The sequence below is a fragment of the Channa argus genome, chromosome 17 (assembly GCF_033026475.1).
Source record: "Channa argus isolate prfri chromosome 17, Channa argus male v1.0, whole genome shotgun sequence".
Classification (NCBI taxonomy): Eukaryota; Metazoa; Chordata; class Actinopteri; order Anabantiformes; family Channidae; genus Channa; species Channa argus.
In genome coordinates this window covers 13,148,867-13,166,704 of record NC_090213.1, presented here as the reverse complement: position 1 = coordinate 13,166,704, position 17,838 = coordinate 13,148,867, and the positions used below count along the sequence as shown (strand labels likewise).

The window sequence follows — 17,838 nt, the reverse complement described above, 5'->3', positions numbered from 1 at the left end:
AGCCATGTTTTGCTTTGCCTCCTGGCATTTTCCTTCCCATCAGCAGGTTCCATCTGTTTTATGACGGATCACAAGGGCTTTACCCCAACTAAATATTCCAAGTAAGTCTGGATTCAAACATTATCCAGAAACAAATTACAAAAGTTTGTCATTTTGGAGCATCATTTATGGAAATAAAATATGATGTGCAAAGCAAAGTGGATCACTTCTGTTACTGCAACTGCAACACTTAGGTACAACTCAATATCAACCCCCCTGGTAGGACCCCTAGTGGTGATGCAAATCAGTTCTGAACAAAAACAGTTTTAGAAAGTTGAAATCTTTTATGTCGCGTCTTTGGTTTTGACATAAGATCAATTTATTCAGTAACTGAAAGTTTGGACTCAATAGCGCAATATACAAAATCAATTACAAACTCTCGCCATTTCACACTAAGACGATAAACATTACTAAAGGATCTGTTTACTCAATTCTTAGATGATTGCGACACGGTGACGTCAAGTTTGCTTGTTCAGCCAGCAGCGGAAGTAATGCTACAAGACAATTGACTCTGCAAAGTAAAACAATCGTTACTATTGTAGGGTTTTAATAATGTTAATATAATAAAAGGATTGTTTGATCACCTAAATATTGAAATCGAATTAGGTGTTCACGTGTTGAAAACTTTCACATGGTCTACGACTAAACGTCTTATAATAAATATATTGATGTGCAATGGTAACTAAGGGATAAGGCTGAAAATGTGTTTTTACTATAAAAACAGTGGTGTTTTATAGCTAAAAAACATTTTGGGGATCTTTAGCTAATATTGGGCTTCGAGTTGGTTAGATAAAATCATTTTACCGATATTCACTGGGTCACTGGAGCAATCAAGGATAAAAGAGTGAATCCAATGTGAAACAACTGTTTCATGAACTTTAAAAGTAGAACACAATTTAACTGTGACGTCCACAATTCGGGGCATGTTTTTTAAATGAACATATTTGCCCATTGTTTTATTGAAATTCACTATTGTATTTGCTTTAATAATTTGGATAAATCCAGTTAATATCAACAGCCTAATAATAGTAGCAAGTCTGTACCTTGACGCCTTTAAAAGTCAGAAAATAATGGTCTTTGTAAACCCGTGATGTTGAGGGAGCGAGAAACAATTCTATGAACTTGTATTTGTCCAATCAATTAGGTTGTCGAAGAAAACACTAAAATCCACTTTTATTTTGGAAAGATGCAACCGGATCTTTCTTGATGTTGATGATTGTTCTGTTTGACTTGTCCGTCACGGGAGGGAGGCAACAGCTAGCAGGCTGCGGAGGATGTCGACCCCGCTGCGGGGACAAGCTCCGGGCAGGATGTCTGTGTCCAGCAGGCTGTTCCTCGGCCAGTCGCCCCGCAACTGCACCCCTCGGCACCCATGAAGCCCCCGCTGATGAAGCCCCGAGCTGCCAGAGTGGGGCGGAAAGTGGCCGGAGACAGAGAGCATGTACTGGCGCGTCGGGCTCGCCTGGACGGGGTCGTGTGTGGTTGATCTTGGCCAGAACCAGAGCTTCTCCTCCGGCCTGCTGGGCTGCGATGAGCAGCTCTCGTTTTATGGGTACATCATCGCCTACCCACTGCAGGACTACGGTGGGATAATGTCAGCTTTGGGCTCGGACTCGTGGTGGCGGAAAACGCTGTATTTGACCGGAGGGGCTCTGCTCGCTGCCGCTGCTTATTTGCTGCACGAATTGCTGGCCATCAGGTACCAACAGCACAGAGGCTGCAGAGCTCATCACCTGCCACAGTCAGCCCTCTTGGGCCACAGCATAGTCGATCAGAAGAGCTGTGGTTCGGGTTGTGTTCATATTTCCACTCCCGATCTTCCAGGTCTGCTGTATTTTCACTGGGCTTTGGTATTACTTAATCTAGACAGATTGGGCGGGGTGAGAGCGGAGCCATTGGAGAATAAGGAGTCGTGAGTGGGTGGGATTTGATTTAACAGACTCCCCCATTAGGCCCCACAACTTTATCCCCATAAACGCACACATTTGAAAAGCCCCCTTTGCAAATGTTTGCAATTAAACAAAAGTCAAAATGATCATATTTCACAGTCAACATGTTCCTCTTTGGGAGGTCAGTGTGTGTTTTTACAAGCTCTGACTTCATAAAGTATGACAGTAGGCCCCTTTCATTTGCATGCATTTCAAGGACAAGGCAACATGATTTCTAGAGGTCAACATCATGTGTTGGCTTTATTGTGATCTGCAGTAATGGAAAGAAAGAATTCTTACAACGCCTTAGTGGTTTTCTACAGCGCAGGCAGCAGCGTGGACCCTAAATATAAATTTACATGCTTTATTATTGAGCATTCAGTGGCAGTGAGGTTTTACTGACTGAGTCAGATCTCAAGTTACCTGCAGCACAGGCTCATTGTTATTGGCTGAGTGCTGCTCCATAGCAGCCTACTAAAGCCCAGAGAAAACACAGATGAAAAAATTTACAATGTGAAAAAAAAATGCAGACATCTATTACGTGATAATTAAATGATGTTTAAGCAGTTTGAGATGCATTTAGTCACCTATAGCTGAAGGTCTTGGGCAAACATGCGGGATGTTTGTTATGCAGTCAAACTCAAGCTATTCAGCCTTTGTGTCGAATAGGAAAGCATTCACTGTTATTGCAAGTGAACAGCAGCTGTTATGGAGGCGGTGTTTCAGCACCACACTGACACAGACAGCTCCTCAGCTCTGTGTTTTCTTTTCTTTTGGATTTCTTTGGCCCAGCACTGTTCAGAGTGAACATTTTGCATCGTGGCACAGGGATGACAACCACAATGATTTGATACACCACTAAACACACCTGTCTTAGTAGACAGAGTGAACTAAATAGAAAAAGTGGAGACAGGGAAAATGGAAGCCTGACTATGACCAATAAGTCTTTTTGTTCAGTGTGAGGCTGCTATAGGAGGTATTTGTGGTTTTCACATTGTGGGTTTTGTATAGATTAAACAAATTAGATGCTAACTGGTGACATTCAGAGGTGTTTGTAGGCACGTTTTGCTAAAAATAGAAGGACCCAGGCTAGATTCTTTCCAATTTTTCTAGTCTCAGTGCTACATTAGGCTACATAACTGATTACTGGTTTTAGCTGTGGCTGTCAGACCCATCAACTGTCTTAATGTAAGTAAGAGAATAAGCATATATCTGATATTATTGAGTCCATTTTGACCAGTGAACTAAAATAAAATATTATTTATATCTGTGGCGTTTAAAAAAGGATGCATATAAATTGTGACTGTGAACAGATTAATATACCTACATCATCACACACACAGACACATGCAGTTTGTTGCTTTTAGGCCTTTTCCTTCAGCTCTGTCATTCTTTGGCCCACCCAGAAAAGAGGAAGAGCTGGACTCTAAAGACGCCATCATACTCCACCAGTTCTCCAGGCCCAAAACTGGCGCCCCGTCCCTGTCCCCCTTCTGCCTTAAGATGGAGACCTACCTCCGCATGGTCGACCTGCCCTATCAGGTACAGCTGTGGATTTGTCTCTGTTTTAGAAAAAAAAAATGCTACTACTTCATCTAATTTTGTTTTCTTTTATTGTCCTAAGGTGACTAGCTAGCATTCCTTGTTTACATGTGCGATGAGGTTTTAACCCCCTTTTTCATATGACAAAATCCAGAGTTTGCACACTTGTTGTAGTTACTCTTGCTGTAATTGTAATTACTGTTCAAATCTGAGCTTCAGCTGCAAAGCTCATTCAGTTACCTTAAAGGGATAATTAAAAATTCATTGAAATATTTTGCCTTAAATCAATTTAAATTGATGTCACTTAATACCAATACCAATACCAGCCACTTTCTCCATTAACATTACAATTAAAGTGGTTTTGTTTTTTCTCCGTGGAACCCCTCCCCCCCACCTCTCCTTGTACCTATCGCTCCTGCAGAACTACTTTGATGGGAAGCTTTCACCGCAGGGAAAGATGCCATGGATTGAGTACAACCAGGAGCAGGTGTGTGGCACTGAATTCATCATCGACTTCCTGGAGGAGAGGCTGGGTGTAAGCCTCAACAAGAGCCTGACACTTCAAGAGAAGGCCATGTCTCGAGCCATCACCAAAATGGTGGAGGAGCATTTTTACTGGTAAGGGATCGCCACTTGGCTTTTTCTGAAACCTCAGATCAGTGCAAATCACATTGCAGGTTGGTTGTGAGAAAGAAATGGAGCAGAAGGAGCAGAAGATGGTGATATGTATCTTGCATGAGTGTTACATTTTTAGGTAAATGACAGTTCTCAAGAAAGTATGAGCGAGATGTGACATTTTTTTAATTTTTACAACTAAAGCTACATTTTTATTAGTTTTAAATATAAACCCTACCAACAATATTTGACATTGTAGTCAATGATAGAGAGGTTTTTTTGTTTGGTCAGTTTGTTTTGTGTGATATTGCCAAGACTGTTATTATTATAGATTTCAATCCTACTTGACATTTCTCAGTCAGGACACTTGAAATGGCACTTCTCCTACCAGCTCTTTGGGTTTTGTTTGTTTTTGCATAATTTACTGTTCAGTTTTGGCAGTTAAGACTCCTTAAGTATCTAGTAGTATTAGGGTTTTCCAGAGAAAACATACTTAAATAACTCTTGCTTTAATTATTTCTTTTAGGATGCAGCTTACAATATTTTGTGTGAAAGTTAAGTTTGATTTTATCACTTCTTCTTAACAGCATTAATCTTGGTGGCAGTTGGATTACTTGTATTAATCATGAGGTATGTGTGTGTGTCACAGGACCATAGCTTACTGTCAGTGGGTGGACAATCTGGAGGAGACAAGGAAAATGCTGTCGGTGAGCGGGCCACTGAGTGACCTGCTCAAGTGGATCCTGAGTCACCTGACCGGTGGGATCATCAAGAGGGAGATGTATGGTCATGGGATCGGGCGGTTCTCTAAAGAGGAGGTGTACGCCCTGATGGAGAAAGACATGCGAACCCTGGCCACTCTACTAGGTGACAAAAATTTTTTAAATATTTAAAAAATTGAATTACAACCCCAATTAATGTGAGCTAATATTTTCCATGAACTGTTAAAATATCTCAGTTTCAACATCTGATATGTTATTTATATTCTATTGTGAATAAAATATGGGTTGATGAGATTTGCAAATCATTGCATTCTGTTTTTATTTACGTTTTACACATGGTTTCAACTTTGTTTATATTGGGGTTATAACATTGCTCATACTTGGAACAATAAAATCTATTATTGTATAGTTTTTCAATTCAGGTGGGATTAACCTGGGGAATTTAAACTGCGTTTTTGTAGAGAGAGATAATAATCCAGTCATCTTGGCCATATGAAAACTGCCAGTACAGCACAGTTAATGTTTCTTATGAGCCTGCTCTGTATCCAAAGAGGTTTATGGTCATTCAATTTGTGATTGGGAAACTTTATCACTATTTGTGTCGCCTCTGTGTACACATAGTTTACCCTGGAACCCGATCAGCAGGTTTATTGGCCAAGTAAAACAGTCTCAATTACTTTTTTATGTGTGCCTTGAGAACTATAACCAGCCACATCAGGTTTGTCCTAGTCCATAAATAGTATCAAGTATAGCACATTACTGACACCATGCGGTGGAAATGTAACACTGCAGCGTAGAATTAATGCATAACCTCAGGCAGTTTGTGGTGGGAGATGCAAGTGGAGCAGAGGTGGGACGTGTTGTTTAGTTATGACAAACTGTGTTTTTACAACTCTAAAGGCATTAGTTGATTTCTGATGGCTTTTATGCTATTGCCAAATGTCACAAGTCCAAATACAGTATTTTTTGCATCACTAGAGGAAATACACAGCTACACAATGTGTATGTTTTGTGCTAACATTTAAATTTATTTCTGTTTGTGTTTCAGGTGATAAAAAGTACCTAATGGGGTCTAAGCTTTCAACAGTAGATGCTGCAGTCTTCAGCCATCTGGCACCTGCTATGTGGATGCTACCGGGATCAAGGCCAGAGCAGCTAATCAAAGGTGAGATGCTTAAGGATAACAGCGTGTAAAGATCATTTCATGCTTTTTCCACTTACTGCTAGTGATATCTAGACATGCAGACAGTCTGAAAACTCCTCTACTCAGACTTCTGCTGTGGTGAAGCAGAATGACATGCAGTGCTCATAGCCTTGAAAATATTGAATTTATATTTACAGTATGGAATTTTGTTATAAATCAGACAGCTGGGATAGGCTCCAGCCCCCTGCGACCCAAATAGGATGAGCGGTGACAGATAATGGATGGATGGATGGATGTTATAAATCATTTACAGCATGATTCACACACAGAAAAGTGAGTTTTTCTCTCAAATATACGCTCTGTCTTCACGTACGTCCTGTTAGAACAGGGCCTTAAAATTTGCTTTATATCAAAGGAGAGACTCATCCACAGCCTACGTCAGTTGATGATCGCAGACACAAGGCTTCATTTCAGGTCATCCACCTGAAAGAGGAAATTCAAACCCATGATGAAAATTAGAAATGACACGACTACTGTTAATAGATAAATGTCTAGAGTCTTTGTGATACTTTCATGAAATCTGGACTGCACAACATGACCCTCAAAACATGTTTTACAAAGTAAATCAATGGAAAACAGTGGAATCCTTCAAAAACACTGAAGCAGAAGAACTTTTTTAAAAATGAGTTAGCTGAACAGTAAAGGCTGAATTGATTATCAATCAGAATTGATAATCTAATTCTGATAATATCAAAATTACATTATGCAACTTTTGGAAACATAAACACCAAAATGGAAATTAATTTTACTAGTGATGCACAAACATAGAGGAGTTTGAAAATCCAATTAAAACTGATCTGTCCATCCCCTGCAGGTGAGCTGATCAACCTGGCCATGTACTGCGAGCGTATCCGCCGGCGAATATGGCCTGAGTGGTTCGTAGACCTGGAAGACTTCTGTTACAATGACACCACAGAGGGCAGCAACTCGCCCTCTAAACTCCCTTATTTGGGTCTCTACTCCCGCACTGACACTTTCCAGGATGAAACCCACACGCACACTTCACACACTCACACACCACAGGACCCACCGTCTCCCGCCAGCGATCCCACAGGCCACTCGCTGTATGACTCCGACATGGACACGGAGTGCTCTGAAATAGACCAGCTCAAATTTTGACAATACATGCACGTATAGTACACACTACATGTGCAAACACCACAGGAGGGTACTCTATCCCACCTGTAAACATGCCCCCTACCGCTTAGAAAAGCAAATGATTGGGGAATGTTTGTGGTGTTGCCTGTATAAGCTGAGGGTGTAGAGAGTTAATGTGCACACTGTAGTGGAGGGATGATTGTAGTAGAAGCATTGGGAGTGAAGTCTTGGGGAAAAAGTAGAATATAGAGACAAAAATAAAAGAGTCCGAAAGCAGAAAAATTGTGCTGGGGGGAAATTAGCTCGAGGAAGATGCAGGAACAGGTTAAAAAAGTGAGAAGTAGAAATCTTAAAACCCGGAGTAAATGATGCCGCTGCTGACAAACTCCTCCACATGGCCGACATCTCCAGTCACAACCCTCTACCTGTCATCACGGTGGTGTAACCATGACAATTACTGTGCATGTGTCCCTTGTAGCAACGTGCACCACCCAGTGTTTTGTGTGTTTTGATCCAACTGAACCCTTAAACGCCAGGGAACTGTACAGGATTTGTGTGAATAAACACAATTCAGTGTAAATACATAAGTGGATCTGATATGGTTCTTAGATTTAGAAGATAGAATATTTGATTACATATGAGTAGACATAGTACAGAAAGTTTAAAATCATCCCCACTGTTGTATGGTGTAAATACTCTAGGCATTTTTCCTAGACAGTAAGATTCGTTTTGTGTTGGGCTCAGTAACCAATACTGAAATATTGTCCACTCTGCTTGTCAAGGATCAGTAAGACTGCATATCTTCCTATATAACAGGGATATTACAGAAATACCTGCTGCAGTACAAGTTTATGGACGATAATGGATAGTAAAGTGCAATCTGCACTTTGAAACTTTTGTCTTATTAGGACAATGAATTTACCAAATTAAAAAATAAATCATATTTTTTCCCCACATTAGAAGGATTATATGACAAGATATATCATCAAACTCCTTTGTTGTTTGGATTATCATTGAGGACAGTAGCTTTAGGTCAAATAGACATTTTACATGTATTCAAGCATTAAGAGCGAGTCAAACAATCATGTAGAAATACTGTAGACTAAATAAATATATAGTCAGAATAAAAGTGCATGGCTGGTACCTGCCAATGAAAATGACCCTTTACACATAATGCAGGTAGTGTTATCTACACTATAGGCGTCTTTTTAAAGTTTGACTCGTGATGCAGTGTGTTCGCCCGTGCCTCTTGTCACATCAACCACACAAAAATGTCAGTAGATCATGAAAAAGTTTTTTTTTTTCCCCTTCCAGGCATTTTCATGACAGGCATGTAATGTTTCAAAAAGACAAATTGTTGAGTAAAAGTTATACAAGGCAATAAGAAAGCATACACAGGTCTACTTTTTAATTTTATGCTAGGCTGCGTGACATATGAGCTGTGTGATGGCAAGGCACCAATATATTGTATTTTAAGGCTACTTACACTGTATGCACACTGGATGCAAGCAGGGGGTATGCACTGAATAGGGTTTTGTCCATGTTACACATGGATGAGTCACTCTATGTGTGTCCACACCAGTGTACTCTTCCTACATAAACACACTCACAAATGACTTTAGTGTTTGTGTTAGATGGTAGTAAATAAGATCAACAGCCTACAGCTCTCTGCTTTGGGGAGCGTCACAGCAGAACGTGTCCCACACGTAGATTTGGCATGAGTTCTTACGTGGTGGGATTTGAACCCGCAGCCTTCTGCATTTCAACCCAATGCTCTACCACGGATCCACCAGGCCTTCTTAGTTAGATGGTAGTAAATACTGAGTTTAAGTGTTGTATTGATGAGTCTGCTTCTTACTCATCGTTCAACTTTATGTTCCTGTAGAAATGGAGGGGAACCATTGATCTACAGAGGCTTGTAAATAGACCTATAAACTGGCTGGGCCAATATAGTGTCTGATATTAGTGTAAGGACCTGGTCACATCAGAAGATGAATCTGTACATCTTTTTAAAATATATGGATCTAGAAAATTTGGTGGCATAGTGATTTTACTTACAAGACAAATGACAAATATGTAGCATTAATATGTAGCGTTATATTATGAAGTAACAGTATGATGTTATAATTAAAATCTAGAAACCTAGTGCACAGATATCAAAAGGTGCATGAATGTGACGTTTAAGTGGGACCATGATGTTGATAATAACAATGGCTTGACGTTTTTAACTACAGATTTGAATCTTGATTTAATAATATGAAAGATGCCCATTTTTCTCTGTGTGGCGTCTTCAGGGTATGGCCTACATTTGGGGGTTCTGTGCTTAACAAAATGATGCAAAAAGCATCAATAAATCCGGCTTTAGACCAAAGTCTGGATCAAGCCTTTAGAAAGGAGACAGTAGCTACAAATGCAGTACAGTGAAGTCTTTGTATGTGCTTCTGCAGATTAATTTCCATGTAATAATGTGGTCTTAACTTCTTCTGTCTTAAAACCCCTTTGCCTGCATGTTCTTGCCTTGTGTCATTGCTGGTCAGATTTAGCCTTATGAAAACTGAAGCTCAACTGTTTACTTTATACCGGTGCCAACATATGACTTACAGTTTTCTGTCATTGTTCTATCAGCTATTTATTTATTTTAGTCACATCTAATGAGTATGATGGTGGATGAGCTTGAATTTAGGAAACAATGATGTTAATTATTTTTGCACTTTTCTTAGAAACCTGTACTTGTGTTTTCTTCTATGGTTAAGAATTCCTATAAAAATAATTTCTTCATCTATGTATTAGCGCAATGCTATTGACTTGCAGAAAATTGCAGAAAATTAATATTTTCTTGTTCGCTGTCATGATTGCATGTTTGCATTTACAGTATTATTAGATGTCAAAATATTTTGACAGTACTAAATTCCCATCAGATCAGCAGGGTGTCATCCTCCTGATCAGCATCTCTGCTCTCTCTTGTAAAATCTTTCCAGATCAGTGTCTGTGGGAAGCTTGATCTGTCTCGGTGTGGCACAGCCGTTAAAGGGCCAGGAGTCGGGATTCAGCCCTGTTGTGTGTTACTTACCAATCAAGTCTCCAACTTGTAGTTTCTAGAAGCCATATTGCTTTGTCTTTTGATGTTCCGTGTGTGCTGAAACACTTGTGGAATCTCATCAAACTGTAAATAGGAGAGCCAGGAAAAAAATTAATATGCGTACCTTACCCAAATGAAAATGCTCTTTAACATTAAAAAATGAATGTATCATACCTATAGATAAAAAAAAAGCTGTATGACAATGGGTTACTCAATATTTCATTAAATATAGCTGTGGTATTTTCTCCTTGTTTTCTTTCAGTTCTTGTGTGCATCAGTTGTATCTACCTGAGGGGGAAAATAAAATGTGAATCATTTAGCAAAAATGGCTCTGCATCAACAGTGGAGGTGGGTATACACTGGCACATATCTGTCTCATAATCCCTCTCCCTCTGTGCTTGCTACCATATGACAATACTAAGCCCACCCAACAATGCAGAAGGATTAGCTCTCTGCCCTTTTCTTTGTGTTCGTGTTGGAGCTTGGGAGAACCCAAGGGAAAAAGGAGGCCAGAGGAATAGAAAAGGCAAGTCGTGGGAGCACCACGGTTGAGACTGAGTGTGGGTTTGGTTGAGAAAAAGGGCATGAAAAGGGAAAGAGGCAAACAGTCACAGAGAGATGAATGATATTTGATGACTTTGGCTCACTGCATTTCTACGACCATTGTGCTAAATCCCTGGGAGATCCCATCCACACAAGACGGAGGAGGCAATTCATAACTGACAATGACACCAGACTACAACCCACCTCTGGTGAGTCAAAGATGGCATACAATGTTAGAGGTAGCAGCTCTCTCTCTCTCTCTCTCTCTCTCTGTATGTGTGTGTGTGTGTGAGAGAGAGACATAGAGAGAGTGAGGTTGGCTCCCTGACACGTGGCTGTATGCATGATTTGGGAGGTAGGATGTGTGAGTGTGCCACTGTCTGTATTTGTGTGAGTCTGTGTGTGTGTAAAAATATGAATAATGCAGAGGATGCCTGTAGGAGCGTGAGGGCCGGGAGGAGGGCAGATGGTCGCCTGCTGATAGGACAGAATCCAGGCAAAAGGGTCCTCCAGAGAGCTGGGTTTGGACCTAGCTTTACACGCACACACAACTCACAAATATTCATGCATTTCTTTGTTTCTTTTTCAGATCTCTCCCTCTCTCTTTTTTCCCTACAGTTGCGCATACGCCCTCCGCTTTCAAAATAAAAGCCTCGATATTAGAATTGATAGACAAGGTAAGCTGAAAATTGGCTGTTATTAAATGATAATTTGAAACTGTGTCATCCCCACAGTCCTCTCCAGTTGTTTAGAGATAGACTGAAAATAATTAATAAAAACATAGGGATGGAATTTATCCATTAAGGTTTTCAGGTGTTGTTAAATCTCATTATTCCTAAAGGACTTGTAACCTGAGCTATGTACATAAAACTGACATAGGTATCAGAGTAACATCATAGCCAGAAATGGCTTATTAAAAAGTTAAATATACAATTTAGATTTTTTAAGACTTGGCAAGTTATGTCAAAAAAAAAATCCCTCTATTCAGATAGATGACATCAGTATTTCAGTAAATGTGTAAAATGAAGTGTTTCCCCGCATACTGCCAGTAATTACATTACCACACAATAAGCACAAGCATTGTGCGGTAATTTAATAATAAATAAAATAAAATAGATTACAACAACATTCACTTGTTATAAAGCATAAAGTAACCACTGTCCTCCAACATCCAGCAGGTGGCACCAGCCGCTGTTTCTGTCTTGGCTTTTGATCAGCCCAGTGCAATGTGTAAAAAGAAATATTAGCCACTAAGTGAAAACAGCCATGAGGTAAGGGGAGTGCCGACGAATAAAAAAAAAACTCACTTGTAACAGGTGAAATTAGAACAAACATCGTTTTGCTACAAAATGCGCAAAATGTCAAAACAAGCATGATGTTCAACGTTACCGCGAAGCTTGGGATTATTCCACTTTTTATACACGAATTTCAAGAGTCTTTAATATCTGAATTCATATTTGGGTTTGTTAAAATTGTTTCCGATGCTTTTTTAGCCTTTAACACATTGTATGTGTTGACAAATTTGTGTTGAAGGGAACAGGCCCGTTTGTTTTCCATCATCGTATGTGCGGTTATTTGACATATTGGGCCGCAGTATGTTGATGTGTGTTGCCACAGTTTACACGCAGACCTGCTTGTTACCTATGTGGGAACCAGCCCCATTAATTGTTGGGGTATTATATCTTGAGGCACATATAAAATGAATGCTATGCATTTCCATTTGAGGTAATTCGCTGAGCGACTGTCTGAGGAGCTTCACGGATATCTCTCCTCACACAACAATATCAGTGAAAAATCAGCGGTAAGCACTTTAGCGATGCAGCTGAAGAACATTTTTAAGTAACTGAGACGGATTGATAAAATCTAATTTTATAATGCAAGGCCGCGCTCAACACAAAAACAAAATTATTGTTTCCAGAGCTTCAAAGGTTTCTCTCTGAAGTTTAATAAACGTGCAAAGACCGAGGAGTTATAGAAAACAAATACGATTTAATGACAAAAAAGCATGTAGAAATTGTGCAATCGTTGATTTCTTTTTCCACGTCATTTGATCACAGATTTCAGGTCAATGCTATTTTGTTTTGGTTTTGTTGATTTTTTTTTTCTATCATGTCAATAACTCAAATTCAGCTGAAGGATTACATGCTATCAGAAGTAAAGAAATATAGGCCCTTATTTAAATAAAGGCGGATTGTTATGTAACATAGCTTTGGATAAGGAAAATGCATAAGATATTGCTTTGTTTCAATTTTAATGATTGGCAATGTGAAAGCACTACAAAGGGGAGTGGAGCGTTTTGTTATTTCTTATTATTCACGGGATATAATACATTCAGAAAGTTTTAGAGATGCAAAAGATGTCAAAGAATCGTCTAAAATTTATATAATGGGGCTGTTCAAATATTTCCTCTCATGTCAGCTACATCCTTCAGCTGGATTAGAATTTTTGAATTTCTATACAGTATTTTCTGTAAGTTTTAGTCAGAGATTAAAAATCCCCCACTAACTGACCGTGGATCTTCCCCTCATAACCTCCCACTTTCAGATCCGGCTATTAGTCACAGGATTTAAGTGGCACAAGAACACGTTTCTGTGTTTGTGCTTTTGGCACAGATTGACAGAGAAAACCGAACAAACATACAAACAAACAAATAAACGTTGCCATACAAAAACGAATGGAGATACATCCCACAAAGTGAATGAATGAGTCATACAGTAGTAGTATAGCCACTGCGGCCACAGCTGGTACCAGGATATATTCAGTTTTTTTTCTTCTTAGGAAAGGAAGGCAAATGGGCTGGATTGCTTTGAGTGTTCCAGCCGGACAGTCTCGGTCTTTCTCGTCACAGCATTTAGGAAAAGTACAGAAATAACAAACAGCAAAAACACATTGTAAACAGGCGCACAGAAATGTCTGCACAGAAAGAAAAGCAGTAAAGTCAACCAATACGCAGTCTTTTATTATTAGTATTATTATTATTGATATTATTATTATTATTATTATTATTATTATTATTATTATTATTACGGAAAGATTGTCCATTACCACTTGAATTCAGAATGAAATAAACTTTGTTGTATTAAAGCAAAGAGAATTTATATTTATATTAAAGATAAATTAAAATTACACAAATTGACTCAACAGACAGTAGAGAGAGATTTGTAATTTAATCTGCAATAATATTAGTAATAATAATATTAATAATAATAATAATAATAATAAAAGCCGTTGGCTGGTATTGGCTTTCATTTTTAACACTGTAAGCAGGTGTCTGCCATTTCAGCCCTCTCTTGCCACAATCTGCGAAGAACCCCTGTTGCTTTTGTTATGATGGAAAGATGGCGTTTATTTACCCACACTGACTGCGATTTATTATTATGCCCGAAGCTTGTTTTTGTGATGCGGACACCTCGTGTCCACGCCACACACTGCCTGTCTTTAATGACACATTACATAATGACACACTGGCGCCTTGGTCGAAGGTGTAGAAAAGCGTTTCGTATCAATGTCGCTATTTTTGGTTAGCACACACCAGCCGTATCCCAACATGCTTGGCAGTCCCGCGGCATGAAAGCTTTTCATACAGCTCTCTGCTATGCGTATTTTTAGTGCTAGAGTGCCACTGTAGATCCACACTGTGTGTGTCCGTGGGTCCAACGTTTAAACTGGCCGAGGTCCAGTTCCGAGTGGTTCAGCACAGTGAATCAAACAAATGAGGAGGCGTTATACCTCCTTGAGTGGTCCGTGTTTTGCTCAGAATAACGGACTGGGGTCACTGCACCGGAGTTTGTCCTCCATGGTGAGGAGGGGTGTCCCCGTACATGTCCTCTCCTCCTGGTATCTGTCCTCCAGCGGGTGTCATCCTCTTTTCCTTCTGCCGCCGGTTACAAAACCAAACCCTCACCACTTCCTTCTCCAGCTGCAGGCTGTCCGCTAGGGAGTTGATCTCTGCAGCTCCTGGTTTTGGACATTTGAGAAAATGGCTCTCCAGAGCCCCTTTGACGCCGACCTCTATGGAGGTCCTCTTTTTCCTTTTCCTTCCTTGTGCCGCGATTTTATCCAGGCTAGTGGGGCTCCCTGAGGTGGAGTCCGCCTCCTCCAACCACTTGTTCAACAAAGGCTTGAGTTTACACATGTTTTTGAAGCTGAGCTGAAGTGCCTCGAACCTGCAAATGGTGGTCTGAGAAAAGACGTTTCCATACAGAGTCCCAAGAGCCAGTCCCACATCCGCCTGCGTGAAGCCCAGCTTGATACGCCGCTGTTTGAACTGCTTGGCAAACTGCTCCAACTCGTCGGAGGTCGGTGTGTCCTCGTCTGACTGGTCCTGATGGCCCCCGTGCTGGTGATGGTGTGAGAGAGACTGCTGGTGGGCCCCAGGTCCCCCTCCATGTTCACTGAGGTGCGGACTGTGGCTATGATGATCCTCGTCCCGCAGGGGGTGGTGGTGCAGTCCCCCCTGCTCTCCCCCCGGCATTAGACTGAAACCGGACTGGGAATACACCAGACTCTGGCCCTCAGATGTCGCCATACCGGGGATGTGCGTGGTGGCTGTGCTGGTTCGCCATGCTCTGGCGTCGTGATGCGCCTGCTGGTGCGCTAGGTGAGGGTGTCGCTGTTGCTGCTGCTGCTGCTGCTGCAGACTGCTGGAGTTCTGCAGCTCCTCTCGGTCACTGTCGTGCAGAACAGGCTTCACGTCTTGTTCTCCAAGGGGACTAGATGGCCAGGGCGCCCCGCTGTCACCGTGCGACAGCGCTGTTATCCACTGGTGCGCGTGGCTGAGCGGATGTCCACCGCCCGGTAACGTGCTGTAGTCGTTCTGGAGCAGGGTGTGCGCGTCCCTGTATGCTGCCGCCTGCTGCATGCTCCCGGACTCCGAGTGCGGCGGCGGCGCGCTGCTGGGGGTGGTGAGGACGCTGTAGTGGTTAGACGTTGCGGTCGCCATAACTATCGGAGCCAGAGTGATAGCTGGAGTTAAAAGGAGGCTGTCTTTGACAGTAACTCTTTTGCGCCACGGGGTAGCTAGGCGTCTCTCTCCAGCATCTCCCGGGCGCTGTGCCAAGGGGACGCAGAGGCGCGCACCTGTGGTCCGCCTCGCTCAGCTCTTTATTGGCCAAGAACGGTTGACAGATGTGGTTACCCCTGACAGCACCCCGCTCATTGGTCACGGGAGATTGTACAGAAACCCCAGTCACTCTGCCCAACAATACTAGTAGTCCTGCAGCATGCTCGAGTACAAAGTGGAGGGGGAAACCGGGGTGTAAATAGAGAAAAGACTAAACAAGCTCAGCTATTTTTTGTTATGTTTGGAAAGTAGATGAATAACCTTGATGTGGGTCACTGGGACATATCTATTAGTTTGGTGCGTCAAAACAGTGCGTAAAAGTTGCATAAAATACATCCAATTCGCGCATTACTTGCTGTAGTGACCACATGTGTTCGCTAAACAATATAAATGTGTGTCTCCAATCTCAATCGTTTGGACCTTAATTTACCCCAGTGTTAATGCATTTGATGTAGAATATTCGCTGGGCTTTGCGCCACGAGACAGTGAACAGTGATCAAGGGGAGAAACTTCCAGCTGTCTCTTTGCCCTCAGGACGCTGTCCAGGGAGAGGGGCTGCGTGCTTCCAGGGCCTCTGCACGGTTGCCATGGCGAACGCGGTGAATGGAACAACAACGCCCACGTCACATCTGCGGTTCGCTCCTTCTTTTCGTTCCGTTCCAAAGCACTCATTGGGGCCGCGCGCTTGGCCGTCGGGGCAAATAATGGGGGCCGAGCGGAGAGGGCAGCTCGGGGCCAAAGACAGGAGGCTGCAAGAATGGGTCCTTTAGCCTGCTCTGCGCCCTTCCACCTGCTTGTTGTGTACACTTTGAGATAGATGCACCAGCAGTGACACGCGAGGGTGGTTGCACGACGTTTAAATAGGGAGGCCTTGAATTCAAAGACTTGCATGAATTAAAATAAACCTCTTTCCAATGCACAAAAGATGCTAGAAAGGGGTTTTGCAATTTTTCAACCCTGGTAAGCACAGCAAGAAATATTTATCTCACTGGTGAACACATTGGAAAGTTTGACTGAACTTTTTTTTTTTTTACAGTTTTAGATACTTTTGTTTTACTTGGGCATTTAAGGCTGCTATCAACTTTATTGTCCACACAAAACGAACAAAGAACTTATAAGATGTTATGTATTGTTTTTTTTTTTATAAAACTACACCTAACAGGAAATGCCTATAGCCTCACCATGACCAGCTACAATGTTAAAAGGTTGATGACTTTGTAATGCACCCAAAATAATAATCCAGCAATATCATAATAGATATATAACCATCTCAAACTGGTAATTTGTCATGCTGAACATTTTTATTTTAAAAACGTTTTTTGCATTTTTTGCTTTTTTGTTTATCACATTTCCACATGTAATTGAGTATCTCTTTACACGGTGTAATCAATACTTTTATCAGACTCAGGACCATAAAGGTGTTCACTGAGGAATTCTCCCCTGATAACACAGATATACCACCTCTTGGCACTGTTAATAAAAATAACAGTGAAGTTGCTTTGGGAAAATTCACCAAAGCACTAATTTTGCTGGTTTGATCTGCTGGTCCTATCTTTAAATGAATGCAATGAAACTGAGGTTAAACTAATCCTCATTCTGCTGAGCCCCCCCGAAACTTTTTTACACCCCTGGGGGGGTCCCTGGACCTACTTTGGCAACTACTGGTATTTAGGAGATGTGATTTTATTGGCTCAAAGTGGGACACTGGCTGTAAAACATAACAGCTATTAAGGGTTTAATAGAACGTCAAAGGGCAAAAAATATGCAAGTTTCACCTTCAAACGGGGGGTAGCGTGAAACATCATGGGCACCAACGGAAAAAGTGACAATATTTAAATGATAGCAATACAGTAATAATGCTGTTTAATAAACAGTATAATATTTATTAAAGATCGTACAATATAAGCCCACATAAAACCTCACATAGAAAGTAATAGGTTAATCAATAAATCTAATTAAGCTGAAGATGCGTAGACATAAACTGACGCACATTGAATTGCAGAGAT

The 17,838-nt window shown here is 41.2% G+C and overlaps 2 protein-coding genes across 3 annotated transcripts; one reads left to right on the top strand and one right to left on the bottom strand.

Moving 5' to 3' along the window:
• The first annotated feature begins 1,283 nt into the window (after positions 1-1,283).
• Positions 1,284-10,472, top strand: faxca (failed axon connections homolog, metaxin like GST domain containing a). 2 transcript variants are annotated; one of them, XR_010911304.1, is made up of 7 exons: positions 1,284-1,738; positions 3,374-3,509; positions 3,931-4,127; positions 4,774-4,991; positions 5,895-6,011; positions 6,188-6,323; positions 6,865-7,004. XR_010911304.1 is itself a non-coding variant. In XM_067482847.1 (6 exons), exons 1-6 carry the CDS (start codon positions 1,479-1,481, stop codon positions 7,167-7,169), a joined length of 1,233 nt encoding a protein of 410 aa, XP_067338948.1. In that variant the 5' UTR covers positions 1,284-1,478; the 3' UTR covers positions 7,170-10,472. The 2 variants fall into 2 exon arrangements, 1 of the variants encoding a protein (XP_067338948.1); XM_067482847.1 differs by lacking the exon at positions 6,188-6,323 and having other exon boundaries at positions 6,865-10,472.
• A 2,267-nt stretch (positions 10,473-12,739) lies between these two features.
• pou3f2a (POU class 3 homeobox 2a) lies at positions 12,740-17,284 on the bottom strand. Its single transcript, XM_067482848.1, has one exon. The coding sequence runs from the start codon at positions 15,710-15,712 to the stop codon at positions 14,543-14,545; it is 1,170 nt and encodes a 389-aa protein (XP_067338949.1). The 5' UTR covers positions 15,713-17,284; the 3' UTR covers positions 12,740-14,542.
• Between the last annotated feature and the right edge of the window lie 554 nt (positions 17,285-17,838).